Source organism: Staurois parvus, unplaced genomic scaffold (assembly GCF_062004578.1).
Source record: "Staurois parvus isolate SC_StPar_1 unplaced genomic scaffold, SC_StPar_1.0 ptg000287l, whole genome shotgun sequence".
Classification (NCBI taxonomy): domain Eukaryota; kingdom Metazoa; phylum Chordata; class Amphibia; order Anura; family Ranidae; genus Staurois; species Staurois parvus.
The window spans coordinates 8,819,694-8,840,402 of record NW_028318083.1 but is presented as its reverse complement, the minus strand read 5'-3'; the positions used below and the strand labels follow the sequence as shown (position 1 = coordinate 8,840,402).

The window sequence follows — 20,709 nt, the reverse complement described above, 5'->3', positions numbered from 1 at the left end:
TATATGCAATCCTAACATTAATGATGTCTTGTATTCTTGTTGAATCCTATGGTCTTTTCCCCAGCAGAGTCATTTAATGGTTGCTTAGTAACCATAGGAATACTGTACATGCGTACTAGTGGATAACTGCAGTCTCGCTTCTGTTTGTCTCTGGGCAGCAACATGCTAGGGAACTATTTGATGTTAACACTGTGAAGGGCGACTTCAAGGTCAAAGATAGTAAGGATGATGACCTTGCTGAACACAGACAGCCCGGTCACAAGTTACGAGCCCATAACACAATGCCTTTGGTAGTCTATAAATGCTTTAGGAATATAAATGACACTGGAACACCAAGCAGTCTGCATTATACACAGTGAGGGTTTTATGCAGCAAGCACACAAATCCTACCGTACGTCTGTGTTAGGGTTGTCATAAGAATGCAGTGCATGCAGTTCTCTAGACCGAGGCCAATTTAACAGCAAAACATAACGTCAGAGGAATCAAGTCTAAATTTAAAGCATGTAAAGAATATTTAAACAAATAAAAGAATACGCTTTTGTACAGTGAGAAATCGGGGAAGACTGTAGTAAAGCTGCCCTTGCCTTACAAGATCTAGGGGTTGGTTTACTAAAGGCAAATAGGCTGTTCACTTTGCAAGGGAATTTTCACTTAGCTTAGTGAATGAGCTGACGTTTTGCGGACTACAATCTTCTAACCATGTGCAATCAAAAACACTTTTTTTTTTAAATTTTCACCACATTCACTAAGCTAAGGCCGGATTCCCTGGCTGTATGGACTCATGCGAAGGGGCCATCTTCACCTACATGGGTTGCACAGGTGTTCTTTGCAGATCAAGGCAGGTAGTCTGTGCAAATCAATGACAGGTGCAGGCTGCACAGACCTGCATGGATCTCCATGCACATTCTGGAGTGTACATATATGTGGGTCCAATGTATGAATTAGGATGCAGACAGATTGTGTTTTGATCCGTGCACATTGGACCCGCATGGATGCACACCCCGGTTTGCTCGTGGAGATCCATGAAGGTCCATGCAGCTGGCCACCTGTCATTGATTTGAACAGACTGCCTGCATGGGTCTGCACGGAACACTTGTACATTCCACATGGGTGAGGATGGTCCTTTCACATAGGCGAACAGATTAGTACATCTGTATGAATGAGACCTAAGAGAAAATTGACTTGCAAAATGAACAGCCAATTTTCCTTAGTAAATCAACTCTACACTGTTGAGAATCAACACAATCATGTACTAGTGACAATCTTCGCTTCTAATTTTTTCTCCAGTCTAAAGTAGGTGTTGGCTCCACTGACTTGGCTCTCCAACGCCAGCAAAAGATAAAACATATAATACAGTACAGAGAAAGAGGAAAATGTGAACCTGTAACTATTGAACAGACAGAAATGTTGCAATGTAGATAGTTACCTACAAATCTCTATATTTTATACATACTTGAAAGAAAGTCAACACAGCTTGGCTTACCCAAGGCCTAGCAGTGTTTTGTATCTTCTCTGTTGCTGCAGTTTCTCTTGAAAACAATTCAAGCAAAACTCCAGCCAAAAATTAAAAAAAAAAAAAAAAAGCCATTAAATTATACAAAATAGCTTTTGCTGCTTTAGTCACCTTCAGTCCAGAGCTATTCCCCACATTACTTGATCATTCATCATCCACCATAAGATGTCTTTAGTTTTCTGGGTTGAATAACCGTGAAAATCATTCAACCCACTTCCACTCATTCCAGGCTGTCATGGATTGGCCCCCGGCCTATGACTGGACAGTGATGAAGAAGCAGAATGGTGATGAGCTCATTTCTCTGTCACTCTGCTTTCTCCTCTTATCAACATGCTCTTTGTCAGCACATGAACAGATTGGCTCCTTGAGTTCTAAACTCTGCTGTACAGGGAATGCAAGAGGCTGAAACAAAGTCAAATTCAGGTACTAACACTGCCTGCAATAAAAAGATAGAATAGAACTGCGTAAATCTGTGTCTATTATATTTGCCTGGAGTTTAGATTTAAACCCCTTAGGGGTTGATACACATCAGAGGTTCTAGTTTGGAGCTTGACCAGTTGTCTTGCTATAAGCAAAGCTTTCCTTGTGTGCAGATGAATTTGTCCCTTTCTTCCTGTTGTGATTGGAGGGATTAATGAGCCAAGGCAGCTTGCGCCTAAGGAAAAGCACATCAAGCACCACACAATATTTGGAGCGGTAACAACTCTTCTGGCCTGTGCTGTGAAACAGCTGCACATAATGACTATATGTATGCTGAAATAGGGATTGCCGTTTGTCTTTACTGGCTTGCCTCATTTATTCATCATTTATTCATTTTGGGAAATAACCAAATAACCGATAAACAATAGGGGGCTGGTTCATTTCTGATGCTTTTCTATTTAAAATTAGAGTATAAATAAAATATTCCATGTATAAATAAAAGATACCCAATCAAGGCTGATCATCTCGTTGACATCAAGTAGGTATATAACAAAGAAATCACATTTTTGCCTAATTCAGCCAATATTGGTCAAATCTGGAAAAAAAGATTTATGTCAACAGGGTACCTGCATCTTGACATGTACTTTTAAAAAATTGATACACTACATATGGATCCAGATGTTGCATGAGAACATATGAAAATGTATGAAAATGTGAAAGGTGTGAAATGTTTGGATCAATTCTAATTACACCAGTTCACCAATGCAAATTATCTTTCAATACACTAATCCTATTGATCTGTGATAAAATTGCACTTAGATGAGGTTTCCAGGATGGCCAAGGGCACGCCATTTTCCCATGGCTGTCCATAGACCCTCTCTAGAGGGGCTGGGTAGGATGAGATGATGCAGGACCAGGGTGAAAGGCAAGGACCTCTCAACTCTTGGTTAGCATATAGTATATGTTTTATCTACAACTCCAATTCCAAAAAAGCTGGGACACTGTGTAAAATCTACATAAAAAGAGAATCCAAAGATTTCCAAATTTTAAAGCCATATTTTATTCACAATAGAAAACCTATCAAATATTTAAACTGAGAAAATGTACTATTTTAAGAAAAAATAAGGTAATTTTGAAATTAATGGCAGCAACACATCTCAAAAATGTAGGGAGTCAGTGTCTCAGAAGTAAAGATGGGCAGTGGTTCACCAATCTACAATTTGACCTTAAGGAACATTATTCTGAAACTGTTCAACAATTTTTAGATACAGCATTTCACAAAGTCTTTAAATATATCATCTACAGTACATAATATCATCAAAAGAGTCAGAGAATCTGGAGAAATCTCAGTGTGCAAGGGACAAGGCCGAAACACAATATAGATTACCTGTGATCTTTGGGCCCTCAGACGGCACTGCGTTAAAAACAGGCATGATTCTGTGATGGACATCACTGCATGGGCTCAGAATTACTTAAAAAAAAAAATAATCACTGTCTGAACACAGTTTGCAGTGCCATCCAAAAAATGCAAGGTAAAGCTTGTGCATAGAAGAAGCAATACCTGAACATGATCCAAAAATGTAGCTGTCTTCTCTGGGCCAAAGCTCATTTAAAATGGTCTGGTGCAGTGGAAAACTGTTTTGTGGTCAGCGGATCAAAATTTCTGGCAGCCTTTGGCGCTACCTCCTGCACACTAAAGAGAAGAGGGACCTTCCAGCTTGTAATCTATGCTCAGTTCAAATTCCTGCATCTCTGATGGTATGGTGGTGCATCAGTGCATATGGAATGGGCAGCTTGCGCATATGGAAAGACACCATCAATGCTGAAAGATATATGCAGGTTTTAGAGCATATTATATTTAGATCACATGCTCCCATCCTGATGATCTCTTTTTCAGGGAAGACCTTGCATTTCACCAGGACAATGATAAACAGCATACTGCATCTATGACAACAGCATGGCTTTGTAGTAGAAGAGTCCGGGTGCTTAATTGGAGTGGCCGCTGTCTAGATCACCAATTGAAAATAACTGGCACATCTTGAAACGAAAAAAAGACAAAGAAGATCCAGGACTGTTGAGCAGTTAGAATCTTATATCAGACAAGAATAAGACAACACTCCTCTCCCAAAACTACAGCAACAGGTCTCCTCAGTTCCCAGACATTTACAGTGTTGTTAGAAGAAGAGGGGATTCTACCTTTTTTTTCTTTTTTCTCAGTTGAAACCAGTGTTTCTCAACCTTTTTTTTAGTCAAGGCACCCTTTAAAATTATGGACAGTCCCGATGCACCCTTTAAAATTATGGACAGTCCAGAGGCACCCTTTGAAATTATGGACAGTCTTGAGGCACCCCTTGAAATTAAGGACAGTCTTGAGGCACCCCATTCTAAAATGTAAAAAACTATTCTAATAGTTTTCTATAATGAAGCAACATCCACACATCAACAAACAGCACTAGAGGTGATTCATTCTTCCGTATCAAATACACTTTTTCACACTGGTCCTGGGTTTCTTTCAGTTTTACTCCATCACTGAGCTAATGTGGCCCCATCGCTGACGGAGAGAGAAAGGGGAGGGTCAAACAAGGATGCTGTGCAGGCAACTGACATCCTCCTTATTAACTGATGATGTAATTGGTTGTCAGGATGCCGGTGGCTAGAAGGTCATAATGGCGCACAATGAAAACCTGTGGCTTTGTGTAACTAAAAGGCAGGCTTTTTCCATCCGCTGGCTTGTATACAAGTTTTGTGCAACTTTTAGACATTTTGCCAAGGCACCCCTGAAAAAACCTCAAGGCACCCCAGGGTGCCTGGGTGCCCTGGTTGGGAAAGGCTGGTTTAAACATTTGATGTTTTCTATTGCAAATAAAATATGGGTTTATGAGATTTGCAAATCATTGCATTCTGTTTTTGTGCAGATTTTACCAAACTTTTGTTGGAATTGGGGTTGTATGTTGGGTCTTGTATTGATCAGGTAACAATAATGTGGAACTAAATGTGGCTAAATGGTTTACTTTTAATTCTTCCTTAACTTTTGCTTTCTGTGTTGATGCATATTAATCATTGCTTTTTACCTCTGGGTCAGGGGAATAACCCAACGGCACGGTTTCATATCTTGTTTTAGGAAAAGTTGTATTAAGAAAAAAAAGAATAAATTAAAAATGGATACCATGAAACAACACATTTAAACACACAGCTTACCAGTCAGCAATACATCCTGTTATCAAGTAACCAAATATCAACCCGACGACCAGTGAGAATTTAGCTATATGAACTTTCCATGATGAGTCACAGACCAGATCCCACTGCAAGAAAAAAAACAGAACACCAAGGAATCAGTCTTTCTGATAATACAGTACAATAATCATCTTACCTATCTGAAAGTAATTTACCCCCATCTATGGCTATCCATTCTTCCAAAGCGATTTTTCTACTGAGCAAGCATATTTTTTGCACAGAACTACAGTTCATTTCTGGTCAAGTATATTTCTTTCTATTCATACATGGCATGCCTTTTCAGTTTAAGTTATATAATAAATGATATGACATGAAAAGGATAAATAACACAGAGCTGACAGACATACAGTGTAATTAGGAAAACTGCTCATTTTGTTGGCGCGTTTCATGTCACGCTGTGGGCAGCCTCCAAATCACATAATAAGACTTTTCAAGCTTACAGCACTACTGATCCCCTTCCATAATTAAAGGGCAAGTCATGAAGGCAACAACTGAGCCCATCCACACATACCAATTTCGTTCCAAACAAGTGCATTGCGTAGATGACAACCCAGGCAGATGGCCACAGTGTTTTCACCCGCTATATATATATATATTCCATAAATGCCTCAGATTTCCCACTTTGTAAAATTATATAGAATGTGTTTTTCAATTTAAATCACCAAAACAATTATTCACATCCTTATCTGCCCCCCAAAAAATAACTGTAAAACCTAATTAAATGACATTTAGTTTGCTAAAGCACTACATATCAAACACTTCTCTTTTTCTTTAATAAAACACGGTTTGCCTTTTTTCATAATTTATTGTGTATCAGTGTTGCTGATATTCTGCGGTCTCCTTGCAACAAATTATTGACAACATGCATGCACTACAGCAATGGCGGCAAGGGCATTTCACAGTCATAATGGTGACTACAGTGGACCATGTCTGTGTAATGTGAATTGAAATGGCTATCTGCAGTCTTTAGTAAGTAAGCCTATGTTACAAGGTGAAAACACAGAAGCTCAGTTGGGAGATAGGGATAGAGCGCCATCATCTTATAAAAGAAAAAGCCTGAAGGACCTTCATGGCAAGATCACCAGGTACTATTTCAAGAACAGCAGCTAATTTAAAAAGAAAAAAATGTCTGAAATTACAGAATAAGTTGTGACACCACACACACACACGCACGCACCGCGCACACACACACACACACACACACACACACACTTTGGCCAGCGGAAGAAGTTTAATGAGCAAATAAAGCCCCTCCAATTTGTATGCCTAACAAGCATTTATAGAAAATGTGATAGAAATATGTTTGTCCACCGTATTTTCCCGAAAGTATAAAGATTGATTATAAGTGAAATTTACAAGTAAACATCAAGCATTCATTCAGTTGTCAATTTAAGGAAAAATACAGAGTTTAGAAAAAAAAAAAACAAGGAAAGTACTGTTTTAAGTGGAACTCCGGGCAAACAATTAAACACATTTAAAACATATACATTTACTGTTGTAATTCCGTGCAGCCAATCTTGTGATTGACTCAACTCTGTCATGCTGAAAATCAGCTCTGTTTTACTATTTCCTGACACTTCCCTGCTAACTAGACAGAAGATTTGCATCAGTGTTTACCTATTCACGCATATCCCACGTAATCAGGAAACGATGGGATGCACAAGTAAAAGCCAATGCAAAGAAGCTTTAGCATTTAAGAGAGTACTGCAGCCTACAGCCATGCACTTGCATAGCAGACTGTATGCAGCACCTGTGGTTCCCCGGGCATGGGAAAGTGCCTGAAATGGGCAGCACAGTGGCTAAATGGTTAGCACTTCCACCTGGCAGTACTCGGGTTGTTGGTTCGAATCCCAACCACGGCACCTCCTGTCTGGAGTTTGCATGTTCTCCCTGTGCCTGCGTGGGCTTTCTCCGGTTACTCTGGTTTCCTCCCACACTCCAAAGACATGCTGGTAGGTTAACTGGATCCTGTCTAAATAGTCCCTTGTATATGAATGTGAATTAAGGACCTTAGATTGTACGCCCCTTGAGGGTTAGGGACTGATGTGAATGTACAATATATATGTAAAGCACTGCATAAATTGACAGCGCTATATAAGTACCTGAAATAAATAAATTTACACTAGGCATATAATATTGTGCTTGAATCCTTACAGTCATGGCCAAAAATATTGGAACCCCTGCATTTCTGTCAGATAATGCACCACTTCACCCAGAAAATTGTCGCAATTACAAATGGATAGGCACTCTCAGTTAGTTTCTTTTGTTTGTACTGATATTACACAAAAAAAAGAAAACAAAAAGCCAAATATGACACATCCCACGCAAAACTCCAAAAATGGACTGAAAAAAATTATTGGCACCCTCAATTTAATATTTGGTAGCAGTGGCGTCCCGAAGCAGGTGCGGGGAGTGCAGCCCGCACCGTGCAACACCGACCACATGGGGTGACACCAGACCCACTCCACGAAAAGGTAAGTTGTAAAGCAAGCCGACGAACCCCGCAGGATGGAACCAATCCTGCGGGGATGATCGGCTTTCTTTACAAATTACCTTTTCTTGGAGCGGGTTCGGTGTCACCCCGTATAGGTTGTATGCCGACGATCCCCGAACCATTATGCTCAATCCGCTCCATTATGCTCAATCCACAGATCCGATCCATTGTTCGAGGATCGTGGGAGGGGGTGTCACCAAGTGTTACCGCAGTGGGTGACACCAACCCTAGGGATGCCTCTGTTCGGTAGCACACCCCTTGTAAAAAAAATAACTGAAATCAAATCGCTTCCTGTAACCATCAATGAGTTTCTTACATCTTTCTACTGGAATTTTGGACTACTTTGCTTTTGCCAACTGCTCCAGTTCTCACAGATTGGAAGGGTTCCTTTTCCCAACCGCTGTCTTGAGATCTCTCCTCAGGTGCTCTATGGGATTGAGATCTGGACTCATTGCTGGCCAGGTCAGTACTCTTCAGGGCTTTGTCTGAAACCATTTCTGGGTTCTTTATGACTTGTGCTTTGGGTCATTGTCCTACTGTAATCCCCCATGTCCTCTGATGGAGACCCAACTTTCTGACGCTGTGCTCTACATTGCACCCCAGAATTCTTTGGTAGTCTTCAGATTTCATAATGCCAAGCAGACGGTCAAAACATCCAGTCCCTGAAGCAGCAAAGCAACCTCAAAACATCAGTGAACCTCCACCAGGTTTCACTGTAGGGAATGTTTTCTTTTCTTTAAAGGCCTCATTTCTTTTTCTTTAAACAGTAGAATGATGGGATTTACCAAAAAGCTGTAATTCACAGCACATTCTCCCAATAGGATTTTGGCTTCCTCAGGTAAGTTTTGGCATACTCCAATCTGGCTTTTTTATGTTTCTGTATCAGCAGTGGGGTCCTTCAGGTCTCCTACCATAGCGTTCTTTTTAAGATGGCAACATATATGATCGAGGTTCTTTGATCAATTTTTCTCTTTCGTCCACATTCAGGGAGATTAGCTACAGTACCATGGGCTGTAAACTTCTTGACAATGTTGCACACAGTGAACACAGGAACATTAACCACTTGCCCTAAAGAGGATTTACCCCCCTTCCTGACCAGGCCATTTTTTGAGATACGGTGCTGCGTTATTTTAACCGATAATTGCGAGGTCATGCAACGCTGCACCCAAATTAAATTTATATCCTTATTTCCCCACAAATAAAGTTTTTTTTTGGTGGTATTTGATTGCCTCTGCGGTTTTTCTTTTTTGTGCTATAAACAAAAAAATACTGACAATTTTGAGAATATAACAATATTTTTGACTTTTTTTGCTATTAAACATGTCCAGTAAAAAAATTTTAAAAATCAAATTTCGCCATAAATTGAGGCTAAAATGTATTCTGCTACCTGTCTTTGCTAAAAAAAATAAAATAAAATACATGTAAATTAATTGGTTTACATGAAAGTTACAGCATTTACAAATGGCGATCAGTGACTTATAGTGGGACTGCGGTGGGCATTCTGACACTGGGGGGAACTGATTTGGTGTTACTGACATGCCCAGTGAAACCAATACAATGATCAGTGCTAAAAAAAAGCACCGACACTGTACTAATGGCACTGGGCAGGAAGGGGTTAACATGTGGTGCAATCAAAGGGTTAACTGTGTGCTGTTTTACTATATGTTGTGTGTGTGCTTTACACTGTGCTATGCAGAAGCCATAAAAAGCAATGTGCAGGAGCTGACAGGGGAGAGATCTGTGTTGTTTACATACAGTTCTCTCCCCCATCGGTAATACTCGGAGATCGCTGGGTGCCTGCGGGGAATCACTAGCCAGGATCCAGTGATTGACAGTCAAGGCCGCGAATGGCGGTGTAGGTAGGGCGCGCGCCCCCTACCCAGAAATCCCAAATCACTTATATATACACATGTGATTTTACGCACCCGTGCTGCCCTGTAGCAGTATTTCTGCTATAGGGCGGCGTGGAAGCAGTTAAGATCTCTGGGGATGGACTCGTAATCTTAAAATAGTCCATGCTTTTCCACAATTTTTGTTCTTAAATCCTCAGAGAATTCTTTGTTGCTCTTTCTCTTCTCCATGCGGCACACAACAGAAAGGTTGAGTCAATTTTTCACCATTTTAACTGGTTGCCAGTGTGATGTCTATATTGTCAGCACCTGTTAATTGATACAGGTGAGTTTAATTACAAATTACAGGAGTATCACAAACTTGGAATTCAATTATTTCTTACGATTTTTAGAGGATGCCAATAATTTTGTCCAGTAAATTTTTGGAGTTTTGTGCGGAATGTGTCAGATTTGGCTTTTTATTTCTCCACTTTTTTGTGTCAAACCAATAAAAAAAACAAAAGAAATAAAGATTTGTAATTGCAACAATTTCCTGGGCGAAGTGGTGCATTATCTGACAGAAATCCAGGGTTGCTAATATTTTTGGCCATGACTGTATATACCAAGAGCTACAAAAAATCCTATCCACATTCACTGAGGAATCACCTACAAAACTTCCACACTGCACAAGGAAAGTTCTGTAGATACTGCTCTTTTAGTGTCATCCATAGAACAATGTCTGCATTTGGCATAATGCATATTGTAGGACATTTAGACTTGGTTTATGGGCACACTGCAAGACTAGTAAAATGAATAATGAAAAATATAAAATTCAGTTCAGATGTATCCATTTATTTGTATGAGTTCCTCCTCCCCAAAGTCAATTGCCAATGCTACATTACTTTTCCTTCCAGTATCAGCACATAAACAGTTTGGGTAATTAACCCATTTTAACCTCAGGGCCAGTCAGATGAAATCATTCCAAAATACATTTTAGTTGGTCCTTTGTGTATTACAGCCAGCCAAGAGAGGGACCGAGGAACAGTGCTCAGTCTATCGTTGATTGCCTGAAAAAGCCTTGAGATGTCTTTCCTAATGGAATGTGTACAGGTGTCACTGTAAAGCAATCACTCTGCAGAGTCTGCTAGGGTTTTTTTCCTCAAGATTGTAGGATTTTAATATTCTCAGATAATACGCATGACAGGTACAACTATCTATCAACAGGTTTCAGAGCCAATTTAACTAATGAGACACTGGTTGATAGAGGAGTTTGGATAACAGTATCTATCCGTATGGATATCTCTTGCAATTGCACTATGGTCAAACTATGGAATCACGTGTTGTAGGCCACCTGTACCAATCTGTTTTTTCTAAGTATCTCTTAGAACATTTTGTAACTGTTAGTTCTGCCAGTGGAAGCTTTAGATAGGCCCTGTCTTTCATAGTATGATGACACCTTTCTATCCTTAGGGCCTGTTCACATCAGGTACAAGAGAAAGCAATTTTTCTTGTTTACAGTTGGCTCAGTTCACACCACTGTGATGAAGTGGTACGTGCCAAAAAAGTATAAAAGTATAGCATGCAGTACTCTTAGGCCCCTTTCACACGAGTGGACCAATCAATCCATCCATAGACAATAGTTCGTTGACACCCGTCAGCATCCGATGCGATCCCGTACGCCAAAAACAGATGGATGGGGATCCGTTCCGGATCAGATGACAATCGGGTGGAAACGGACAGGCAGTCCATTTCTATCCGACCGTCCCAATGAAATCAGTGGGCAGTGTCCGTGTCCGCTCTGCAGAAGCAGAGCAGACAGAGACCTGTCTTCCGCCTGCTCCATGGGGATCAGCGGAGAGATCCCCCACTAAGCTGGCGGACCACTCTGACGGATCTGCTCTGTCTGAAAGGGGCCTTAGCGTGTGTGCATGAGCTGTTAGAACTTTGTGCCATTTCATCAAAGATTGTTGTGGGATGCACTATTTCCAGTGCATTTAAACCTCAGTATTTCTTATCGCGCACCAATGGCTGTGTTCTAACGTAGCTGCTGGTGTAAATGGGCCCTTAAAGCTGCTGTAGCTGCTTAGATGTTGAAACCATTGATAGTCCAATAAATAGCCATGGACAGATGCACCCACAGCCCTTTAGATTAAAAGCACATGTTCCATCTGAAAGAGCAATATCATCAGGGAAATTTAAAAGCCTTTATCAGTCCCTTTTACCTCCTCCAGCACTGTCTAGAAGGATTCAAGCATAATCCAGCTTCACAGCTACAATTACCATTACAAGTAGGATAATTACATTTGGTACCTGTCAACTTGAATTCAAAATGTCTGTTTATCACTCAGAGAAAAAAAATCTAAAGGATTTAGATGGACTTTAACGTCCAAAACAGATTGGTCACCAAATACGGCGACTATGCAACATGATCGTTCCATCAATTTATAAAATATCATGTAGTCTTGGTCCATTTTGGACTGTTCTACAATAGGTGACTAAGAGCAAAATGTGCAAAAACTGCTCAGGTAGCTGCCTTTTATTTACATATAATAGGAGAGCAACATCAAAGGAAGCAGACAAGAAAATGTGAATTGCGGACCACAAATTAGGCAATATTACCACATCTGTGCAGCAGAAAAGTTGCAATTCAGCCAGTCATTTAGGAATTTGCATTTACTGAAAGTGAAGTGATGTGTTACGATTTGGGTGTTATTTTATTTCCTTATAACATTGGCAGTATTTAATAAGAATACAGTATCTTGCTTGATTCAATAGAGTTGATGGATATTTTGTATTTAACAGGGCTATGGTTGTTGGTTCTTTTTATTCTGTGACAAATAGCATATAAATAATAAAATTAAAAAATAAATATAGTTACATCTCAGTAAAAAAATTCAAAAAAAATAATGCACAAATTGTACCCACAGTGAGTGCATTTCAGAGTAAAGAGGTCAAGTCATGATACAAAAAAAAAAAAAAAAAAAGAAGAAAAGAAAACATGAGTAAACAGGTATCAACACATACAAACTAATTTAGGGACTAAAACCCCACGACTAAAACAACATTTTAGTAACAAAGCTCAGAAATAGACTTTTTAGTCAATACAAAGTATTAGAGGTGCAAGTATATGATGAGAACCAATCAGATTGCACTATGTCAAACAGTAAAGGGGCGATGAAACAGGAAGGAAAGAAGAGATAAGGTGGGGGGGAGGGGACTTCTGGTTAGTGCCAGTACGGTAAAGAGTAGTGGCGACCACAAATTACTTTCAGCCTCGTATGTAGTAGCCCCTGCCTCCAGTCAAGGGATTCACATGATTTCACGGCAAAATACGATAAAGGAAATAAGAGATATTAAACCTATTTGCAACTAAGGTTTTCCCCAGCACATGATATATGTGAATGGACCGACATAACAAATAGACTAAAACAATAATACTCACCAATAAGTATTATTCTATTCTACGGGGGCAGCACAGTGGCTAAATGGTTAGCACTTCCGCCTGGCAGTACTAGGGTCTTTGGTTCGAATCCCAGCCACGGCACCACCTGCCTGGAGTTTGCATGTTCTCCCTGTGCCTGTGTGGGTTTCCTCCGGGTACTCCAGTTTCCTCCAACACTCCAAAGACATGCTGGTAGGTTAACTGGATCCTGTCTAAATTGGCCCTAATATGTGTATGTATGAATGTAAGTTAGGGACCTTAGATTGTACACCCCTTGAGGATTAGGGACTGATGTGAATGTACAATATATATATGAGTAAAGCGCTGCGTAAATTGACGGCGCTATATAAGTACCTGAAATAAATAATAATACTCTTGTTTCCATGCTCAACTGATCACAATTTCTTTGACTACCAAGTCTTCCTTAATTAAAAAATAAATTGTTGGGAGTGCATTTTAGAAAGGACTAAGATGTTATTAATATTGTGAGAGTCTATTTTGACATTCCTGGCAAATCATTTTATTTGCAGGGAAAAACACCCTTGGAGCACTGCTGGACCTTCCAGAAGACTAGGTGGAAAAACTACTATATTATTTCTAGGACCATCCTCCCATAGTGAAACCAAGAATTTGTTTGGGACAAAACTATGAATTTATAGCTTTGAACAACTCTAACAAACATTAAAGGAAAAAAAAAAAGATGATATGTGCATATAAATTTATAGCACACCAACATACATTACTATTTCCTCAACTTCAAATCAGCAACACTGAATAAGCGAAATTAAAGCTTTTGGATGGAGCCTGCGAGAGTTAGAGACTCTTTTACATTTTTAATGTCATTTATGTCCCTTTTGGGGATGAAAGCAAAATCTCACTATTGGGAACACAGACAAAAACATATTTTAGTAAAGAGTTTACATTTATGACAATGGGTTTTATGCCTTCTTATCCTGGAGATGATTGCATCCCCGATATTTTAACAGGCCAGGAAGTTGGAGAAAATGTCCCCACGAGGAACCACAGCAAAGAACACTTTTTTTTTTTTTAATAAGAAAAACAGCATCTAAATCAGCAGCCTCTCTCAACCTCAACAAAGAGGAACCCTTGAAATAACTTTTCAGGCTCGGGGAACCCCTGCTAAAAACTACTTTATGTAGAACTCATGATACATTACTGTTATATTCAGTGGGAAGAATACTCCTTACACTTGTGGTCTTTAGAAAGAATTACCTCCTTACAGAAAGCTAGAAAGATCAATGATGTCAGTGGGAACTTATCTGAGAGGCAGTAATTGGTCATGGAACCCCTAGCAACCTCTGGAGGAACCCTAGGGATCAATGGAACCCTGGTTGAGAAACCCTGCTCTCTAAAGGATATTCTGCACATAATGCAATAGATGAGTGCTTACAATTAACAGAGAAAGCTGATAATATGCAAAACCACTACACTACAATCCAGATGCTTTAGCAGATTCTTATTTATGTGTTTAAACAGCACAATGAAGCAAATAAAAAGAGTAGCTAGCAAATGCTGAGTAGGACTCCTAACCGCAAAAAGGTTGTGGTTCATTCAAAGTAAGTACAATGCTAAAATGCCCTTTAAATTAAAAAAAAAAAAAAAATATGAAGTGGAATTTAAGTAATATTCTGAGTAAATAATATGGTCTTGGCATTCAAAATGTTGTTTATCTATAGTTAGAATTGCTATACTGATGATGGGTTTATTCATTTTTTGCACAGTACAATATTTACTTTGCAAGGGAAACTGCCATTTTATAAAGGATTTAACACATTTCATAGAAGGTCAAATGTTACTAAAGTTGAAATCGAAACAAACACACATTGTGGCTATGGGTAATAGAATTTTCTTAAATACAGCATTTTTCCTACCAGTCCTCCCACTAAAGCCAGGGGTCAGCCATCCACAGGTTGCATCTACCAGTAGATTACGGCCAGGTTCACTGGTAGATCGCGGTCTTGGCTTGCTGAGCCGCCATCTCACAGAATCAAACACAGTACAATGCAGAGGGACTACTTGTAAAGTTGGAGCTGTAGTAGGGAGCAAGAGCCACATAAGCCGATGCCTCCTCTGTAGTGCTGACTCCTGTCCCATGCGGAGTAATGTCAACTGCACTCCACCTCCTATCCCAGTTAGTCTCCAGAGTGGTGCCAGCAGCAGGAAAGAAGAGATCTTCAGGTCAGTGTAAAGCAACACACTGGGAATAATAGTATAGGGCTGCTTTCACACTGATGCGCTGTGGTTTACCTGCACCGCGGGTGCAGTGCAGTGTACCTTCCACTTTCCTGAGGGTTTGCTGCACTTAGCCATAGACTTCTATTATATTCTGCATGAATGCAGGAGTTTTAGTGCACTTTCAAAAAGTGCACCACACCTGCAGAATAAAATAGAAGTCTATGGCAAAGAGCAGCTAACCCAGGAAAGTCGCAGATGCACTGCGCACCCATGGTGCAGGTAAACCGCAGCACATCAGTGTGAAAGCAGCCTTATAGAACAGTAAGGGTTCACTTAGATTTTCAGTTTGGGAGTGGTAAAACCGCATAGTTCATATGTGTTTTTACTACCCCCGCCTCAATCACACCCCATTTAGCTTCTGTAGTGGCCAGGGGTGTACACAGCAGCAGGAGTTATATGCCCTGTAATGCTTGGTGGGTGTAGCACCTGTTAAGCATGACCCATTCAAGTGAATGAGGCTGCTCTGCAAGTGCCCTGTAACTTTGTGCAGTACAGCTAACAAGGGGTAAAAGCAGGCAGCATTGTGTTGCTTTCCCACCACCGGCTCTAACACCCTTTGGATCCCTCAGAAGCATGCAGTTGTGGGGCGCTTGCAGAGTGGATCAGTTTGCGTGAATGGGTTGGAACTGGCATAAGGGTGCTGCTGCCGAATGCAACTAAGGGCTCATTCACATGTGCAGCAGTCACTGCTGCTCCTGTGAAAAGCGATCTAAGTATGTTTGACAGGTGGTGAGGGGGCAATATGTTGCCTCCTCACCACCCAATTTAAGCCCATGATTACCATGCAATGCCTACAATCGTGACACGGTAGTATGACAATTAGAGCTTTAAATGAGGTGTGAGGAGGCGAGACTGGGCAACACTGTGCCTGGTAATCTTTGACTTCTCCAATGTTGTTCAGGTAGATCTCCACCTCTTTAGGGTTGCCTACCCCTGCACCAAAGGAATGTAGACAGTCACGCTTAGAAACCTTCAGCCAAAATTGTGTATTAAAAAAAGAACAATAGCTTATGTTCAGCTACAATGTAATAGCAATGACAAACATTTCAAACTCTCTCAACTTGTATTTTATGGACTGATCATTTAATGGCTTGCTGCTCAGCCTTGCAAATTCATTACAGAGTAGAATTATCAGCATGTCAACAAAAGTACTACTTATCAGAAGCTCCACTGCAGAGATCTTCAAAGCTTGCAGACCATGAATGCTACATTTGTTAAAAATGAATAACAGTAAAGTGTTTTAGCTTTTTTTAAATTATTAGATGACAAATGAATATCTGTTTAGACCTGAAGATAAACCATTATTTAATCAGCAGAGACTTCTTCAATGTATGGTTGGTCAATGCTGGAATTCTCTGCCAATGGGGGAGGCATGGTTTCCTCTTTATTTGTAAGAGCTACTTTTAGTTACCGCTGTCCCATACTTCAATAATATACTGGTAGGTTAAGTTAGGTCCATACAAAGTTGTCCCAGTAACTTTGTAAGATTACAAAAGACGTTTGGGGCTTTCTTCCCCCAAATTATACTTACCTAGGTGGATGCAGCATCAGCTGATGCTGTATCTGTTCTCCACCGGCTCTAATGGTGAGAACTCAGATCACATGACCGCTGATCACGGAGTTCTCACCATTGCTGTGAGCAGAGAGCGGTGACTGTCAGTCACCGCCCTCTGCTCTTCCCTACCCCACTACAGGAAGGGGAGGGAGCAGCAGGCTCAGACTCTCAGCAGATCGCTGACAGGCCGAGCCAGATGTCGCTCAAGACGCTGGAGTGGATCTTGACTTTACAGTCAGAATCTTTCCCCAGCCTGGGTTGGCCAAGAGATATCAGTCAACAGTGGGCTTCAGCCTGCTGTCAGCTGAAAAACAATTCACAGGAGTGCAGAACAAACTGCACTCCTATGATCCACAGGAGAAGTACAGCCAAAAGAGCTTTGGCCATACTTCTCTTTTAGGGCTCATGTACACTGCAGCTGCTAAACTGACGTTCAGGAGCTGTTGAGCTTTTTTTTCAGCAGCTGTCCTTTACGTTTTCCTATGTGTCCATGTACACATAGTCATTTACAGTCGTTTACAGGCAGTTGAGTTTGCAGTCGCTTTCTTGAACACACCAAACTTGCGTTCAGGAGTAGATTTTACCGGCCTTTCAAACGTCAAATGCTTGTAAACTGCGTTTACAAGTATTTGCATTTAGACGTGCTTTTTGACAGGTCCATATCCAGATGCTGTCCAGAGCCTTTTTTCTTCATCAGAAATGCATCCAAAGGGTTTTCCATGTATTCAAATGGACCCGGTAGACCAGCGCAGTCAGTTGCAGGTTTCGCGTGAAGGAAAAAATGGTAGAACGTGCTGCATTATGCTCATGATGGTCCATAGTGAATACAACCAGAAAAGACAGGTAATCTCAACACATACTGCTCTCTGCTTCTGCTCTCTCTATTTCTCTCAAAATGTCTGAAATAGTTAATTATCTACTATTTTTCAGTGCATTCTGGGCATTGTGGAAGGTCTCCTGAGGTTAGCTTTTAGAAACGCTTCTAAATGCAAACGCACATAAACACGTTATGCAAACACGGCTAAAAGGACGTTTTTTAACCTACGTTTTCCAGCAGTCAGTTTCCAGCGGTCAGAAGAGTTTTCCAAACGCCCCGTGTATATGAGCCCTTATACATTACTGTGTTTATTTACTAAAGCTGGAGAGTGCAAAATCAGAATGACTTCGGCAAAGACACCAATTAGGTTCCAGGTTTTATTGCCAAAGTTTAATTAAACAAGCAGGAGGTTAGAAGCCGACTAGTTTCTGTGCAGACTGATTTTGCACTCTCCAGCTTTAGGCTCCATGCACACCAACGTTTTTTTTCAAGTTAAAAAAACACTGGAAAAAATGCTGGATAAAAAAGGGTTGTAATAGTATTTTTAGTAGTGTTTAGGAGCATTTTTAGTGTTTTTACAGTATATGTAGAAAAAAGCTAAAAGAAGCATTTTAGTAGCGTTTAGTGTTTTTTTTTCTGCTGGAAAAACACTCCAAAAAACTCTAAACATTTTTTTTTTCTGCTCCTAGACACTGAAGCTCAAAAAACGGCAAAAGCCTAAAGCAGTGTGCATGAACACATAGGATGACACTATTTAGCTTCTAGGAGCAGAAAAAAAAAAAAGATGCTAATAACAGCTTCTAGCAGCTTAAAAAAAAACACTAGTGTGCATGGAGCCTTAGTAAATAACCCCCTAAGGGACCATGCACACTGGCTTAAAAAAACGTTGCTTCTACAGGAGTTTTGCATTTCATCTGTAGAAGCAGCCCAATGTTATCCTATGTGTCCATGCACATTAGGACGTTTAGAAGCTTACTGTATTTTAAGCTCAGCGTTAAGGGCTCATGTACACTACAGCTGATAAACTCACGTTTAGGAGCTGTTCAGCAGTTTTTTCAGCAGCCCCTGAACTCTGACTAATGTTTTCCTATGTGTCCATGTACACATTGTCGTTTACAGGCAGTTGAGTTTACAGTCGTTTTTTTTTAATGCAGAAAACTTGCGTTCAGCAGATTTTATCAGTGTTTCAAGTGCAAAACGCTTGTAAGCGCAGCTAACCGCGTTAATAAGCATTTGCATTTGAAAATTTTTTTAACTCTTCCATTTCCAGATGCTGCCCAGAGCTTTTTTTCATCAAGAAAAATGCATGCAAAGCATTTTCCCGGTACTCAAATGGACCTGGCACACCACACTTTGAGGTTTTGCATGAAAAAAAAAATGTTAGACACTGTTGCAATAATTTCTGCACAGAAATGAGCTGGAACACATCCAAACACCACAAAAAAACAAAAAGCTAATTTCAACAAAAACTGCTCTCTCTGCTTCTGCTCTCTATTTCTCTCAAAATGTCTGAAATAGTTAATGTTTTACTGTTTCTCAGTGCTTTCTGGGCATTTTGGAAGGTCTCCTGAGGTTATCTTAAAAAAAGTGCATAAATGTAAATGCGCATAAATGTGGTATGCAAATGCAGCTAAAGAGACGTTTTTTAACCTACGTTTTTCAGCAGTCAGTTTTACATCATTCAGAAGTGTCCCGTGTACATGGGGCCTTACAGGAAGATATTAAAACCCTTCTGGTTTACTTTTTTTGAGAGCGGTTTTCTGGCAGAAAAAAAAACGCTGAATGATCCTAAACTCTCCTAGAAGCTCCTAAACTCCTGTAAAAAAAACTCTATATGAGCTTTTTTTTCTGCCAGGGCAACTAGCTTTTTTTGAACCCTAGTGTACATGGACCCTTAAGGCACTAAGTGGTTGATGTGAATGGCTCATGTTCTCCGAAAGATGCTGCACAAGCTACATAAAAGGTATGAAAAAATGAAATACTAGACCAACATTCTAAGTGAATTTAATTGTAGGTTGGATGTATTTATTTTTCTAAAATGGCTTCTGCAGCTATAGTTCTTTCTCGTATGTAACAGCTTTTACTTAGATGAAACGTGATGGCCCTTTTACCATCTTTTTATGTTTTTATGTTAACACTTGAGCAACACTACAGCAAACCCAGTGTCAGATATATTTTTCTCATGAAGTGCATAAGTGCTAAGTAATGTGTAAGTGTCCTTCTTACAGCCCTTTATTACCACTCAGAGCTCACAGCACCTCTGCTGACAACACCTATATACCTTTCTCCCCAGAAGACCTGTCAAATCATTGTTCAGACATTATGCAGGGCCAGCATCTACTTTTCCTAGACAGAGATGCTATCTAGATGCATATAAAGCAAGTTTTTTTCTTATACTTTGGATAGAAAGTTAAAATATTAACATCTCTATTGGTTTTTTTATTGCCATCCATTTCTCCACCAAAAAGATTTGACCTCTTTATTTGTCCTGTTGACCCACTGTGATCGAGAACGATGGGAAATCCAACCTTCAGTTTGTTACCGAATAATAAGGGGAAATCTTCCAATGGAGACACATTTTGGTGACAACTGCAACTCCAGAATACGAATGAAAAAAAAACTTTCTTTAGTGGGAAATACACAGCAAACAATTGCTGAGATGGGTTCTAACCATTACTTACCTTATCCTAAGCAAAATAAATCGTTTTGACTTTTGGTACACTTAGGTAGGCACATAGCTGCTAACCTAACAAACTCTATCTTTTAGCCATTCTTGCTGGAAATCACGCTGAATCCCTGAGTATAGCAAAGATAGATAAGCCAAGAGGCAGGATACTGAAACAAGATTTCTAGTCCCTAACAGCCCTCCACCATAGCACCAATGGAAATAATCAACAAAACTGTAATTTAGACACTCTTGTAACTTGCGCAATTAAATGGAAGTATATCTGAAGAATTAGATTTGCAATCAGGAAATATCTACAGCTGCAAAGTACGTTACTGGCAGCACTTTGACGCTGACCCATGAGATACAGGCACATTTTTGTCATGATATTAGTGGAAATAAGATGAAGTGCAGATGATATTTAATGGCTTATTCTTGCCAGTGAATATTGATTAACAAATCTGCTCTTCCTACACGGACTCTC

At 40.1% G+C, this 20,709-nt stretch overlaps 1 protein-coding gene across 1 annotated transcript in view; it reads right to left on the bottom strand.

The window, feature by feature from the left end:
* Positions 1-20,709, bottom strand: part of SLC22A23 (solute carrier family 22 member 23) — a 226,133-nt gene that overhangs the window by 134,862 nt on the left and 70,562 nt on the right. The window contains exon 2 of the mRNA XM_089682214.1: positions 5,132-5,235. Coding sequence (XP_089538340.1) covers positions 5,132-5,235 — 104 coding nt within the window. The remainder of the gene's footprint in view (positions 1-5,131; positions 5,236-20,709) is intronic.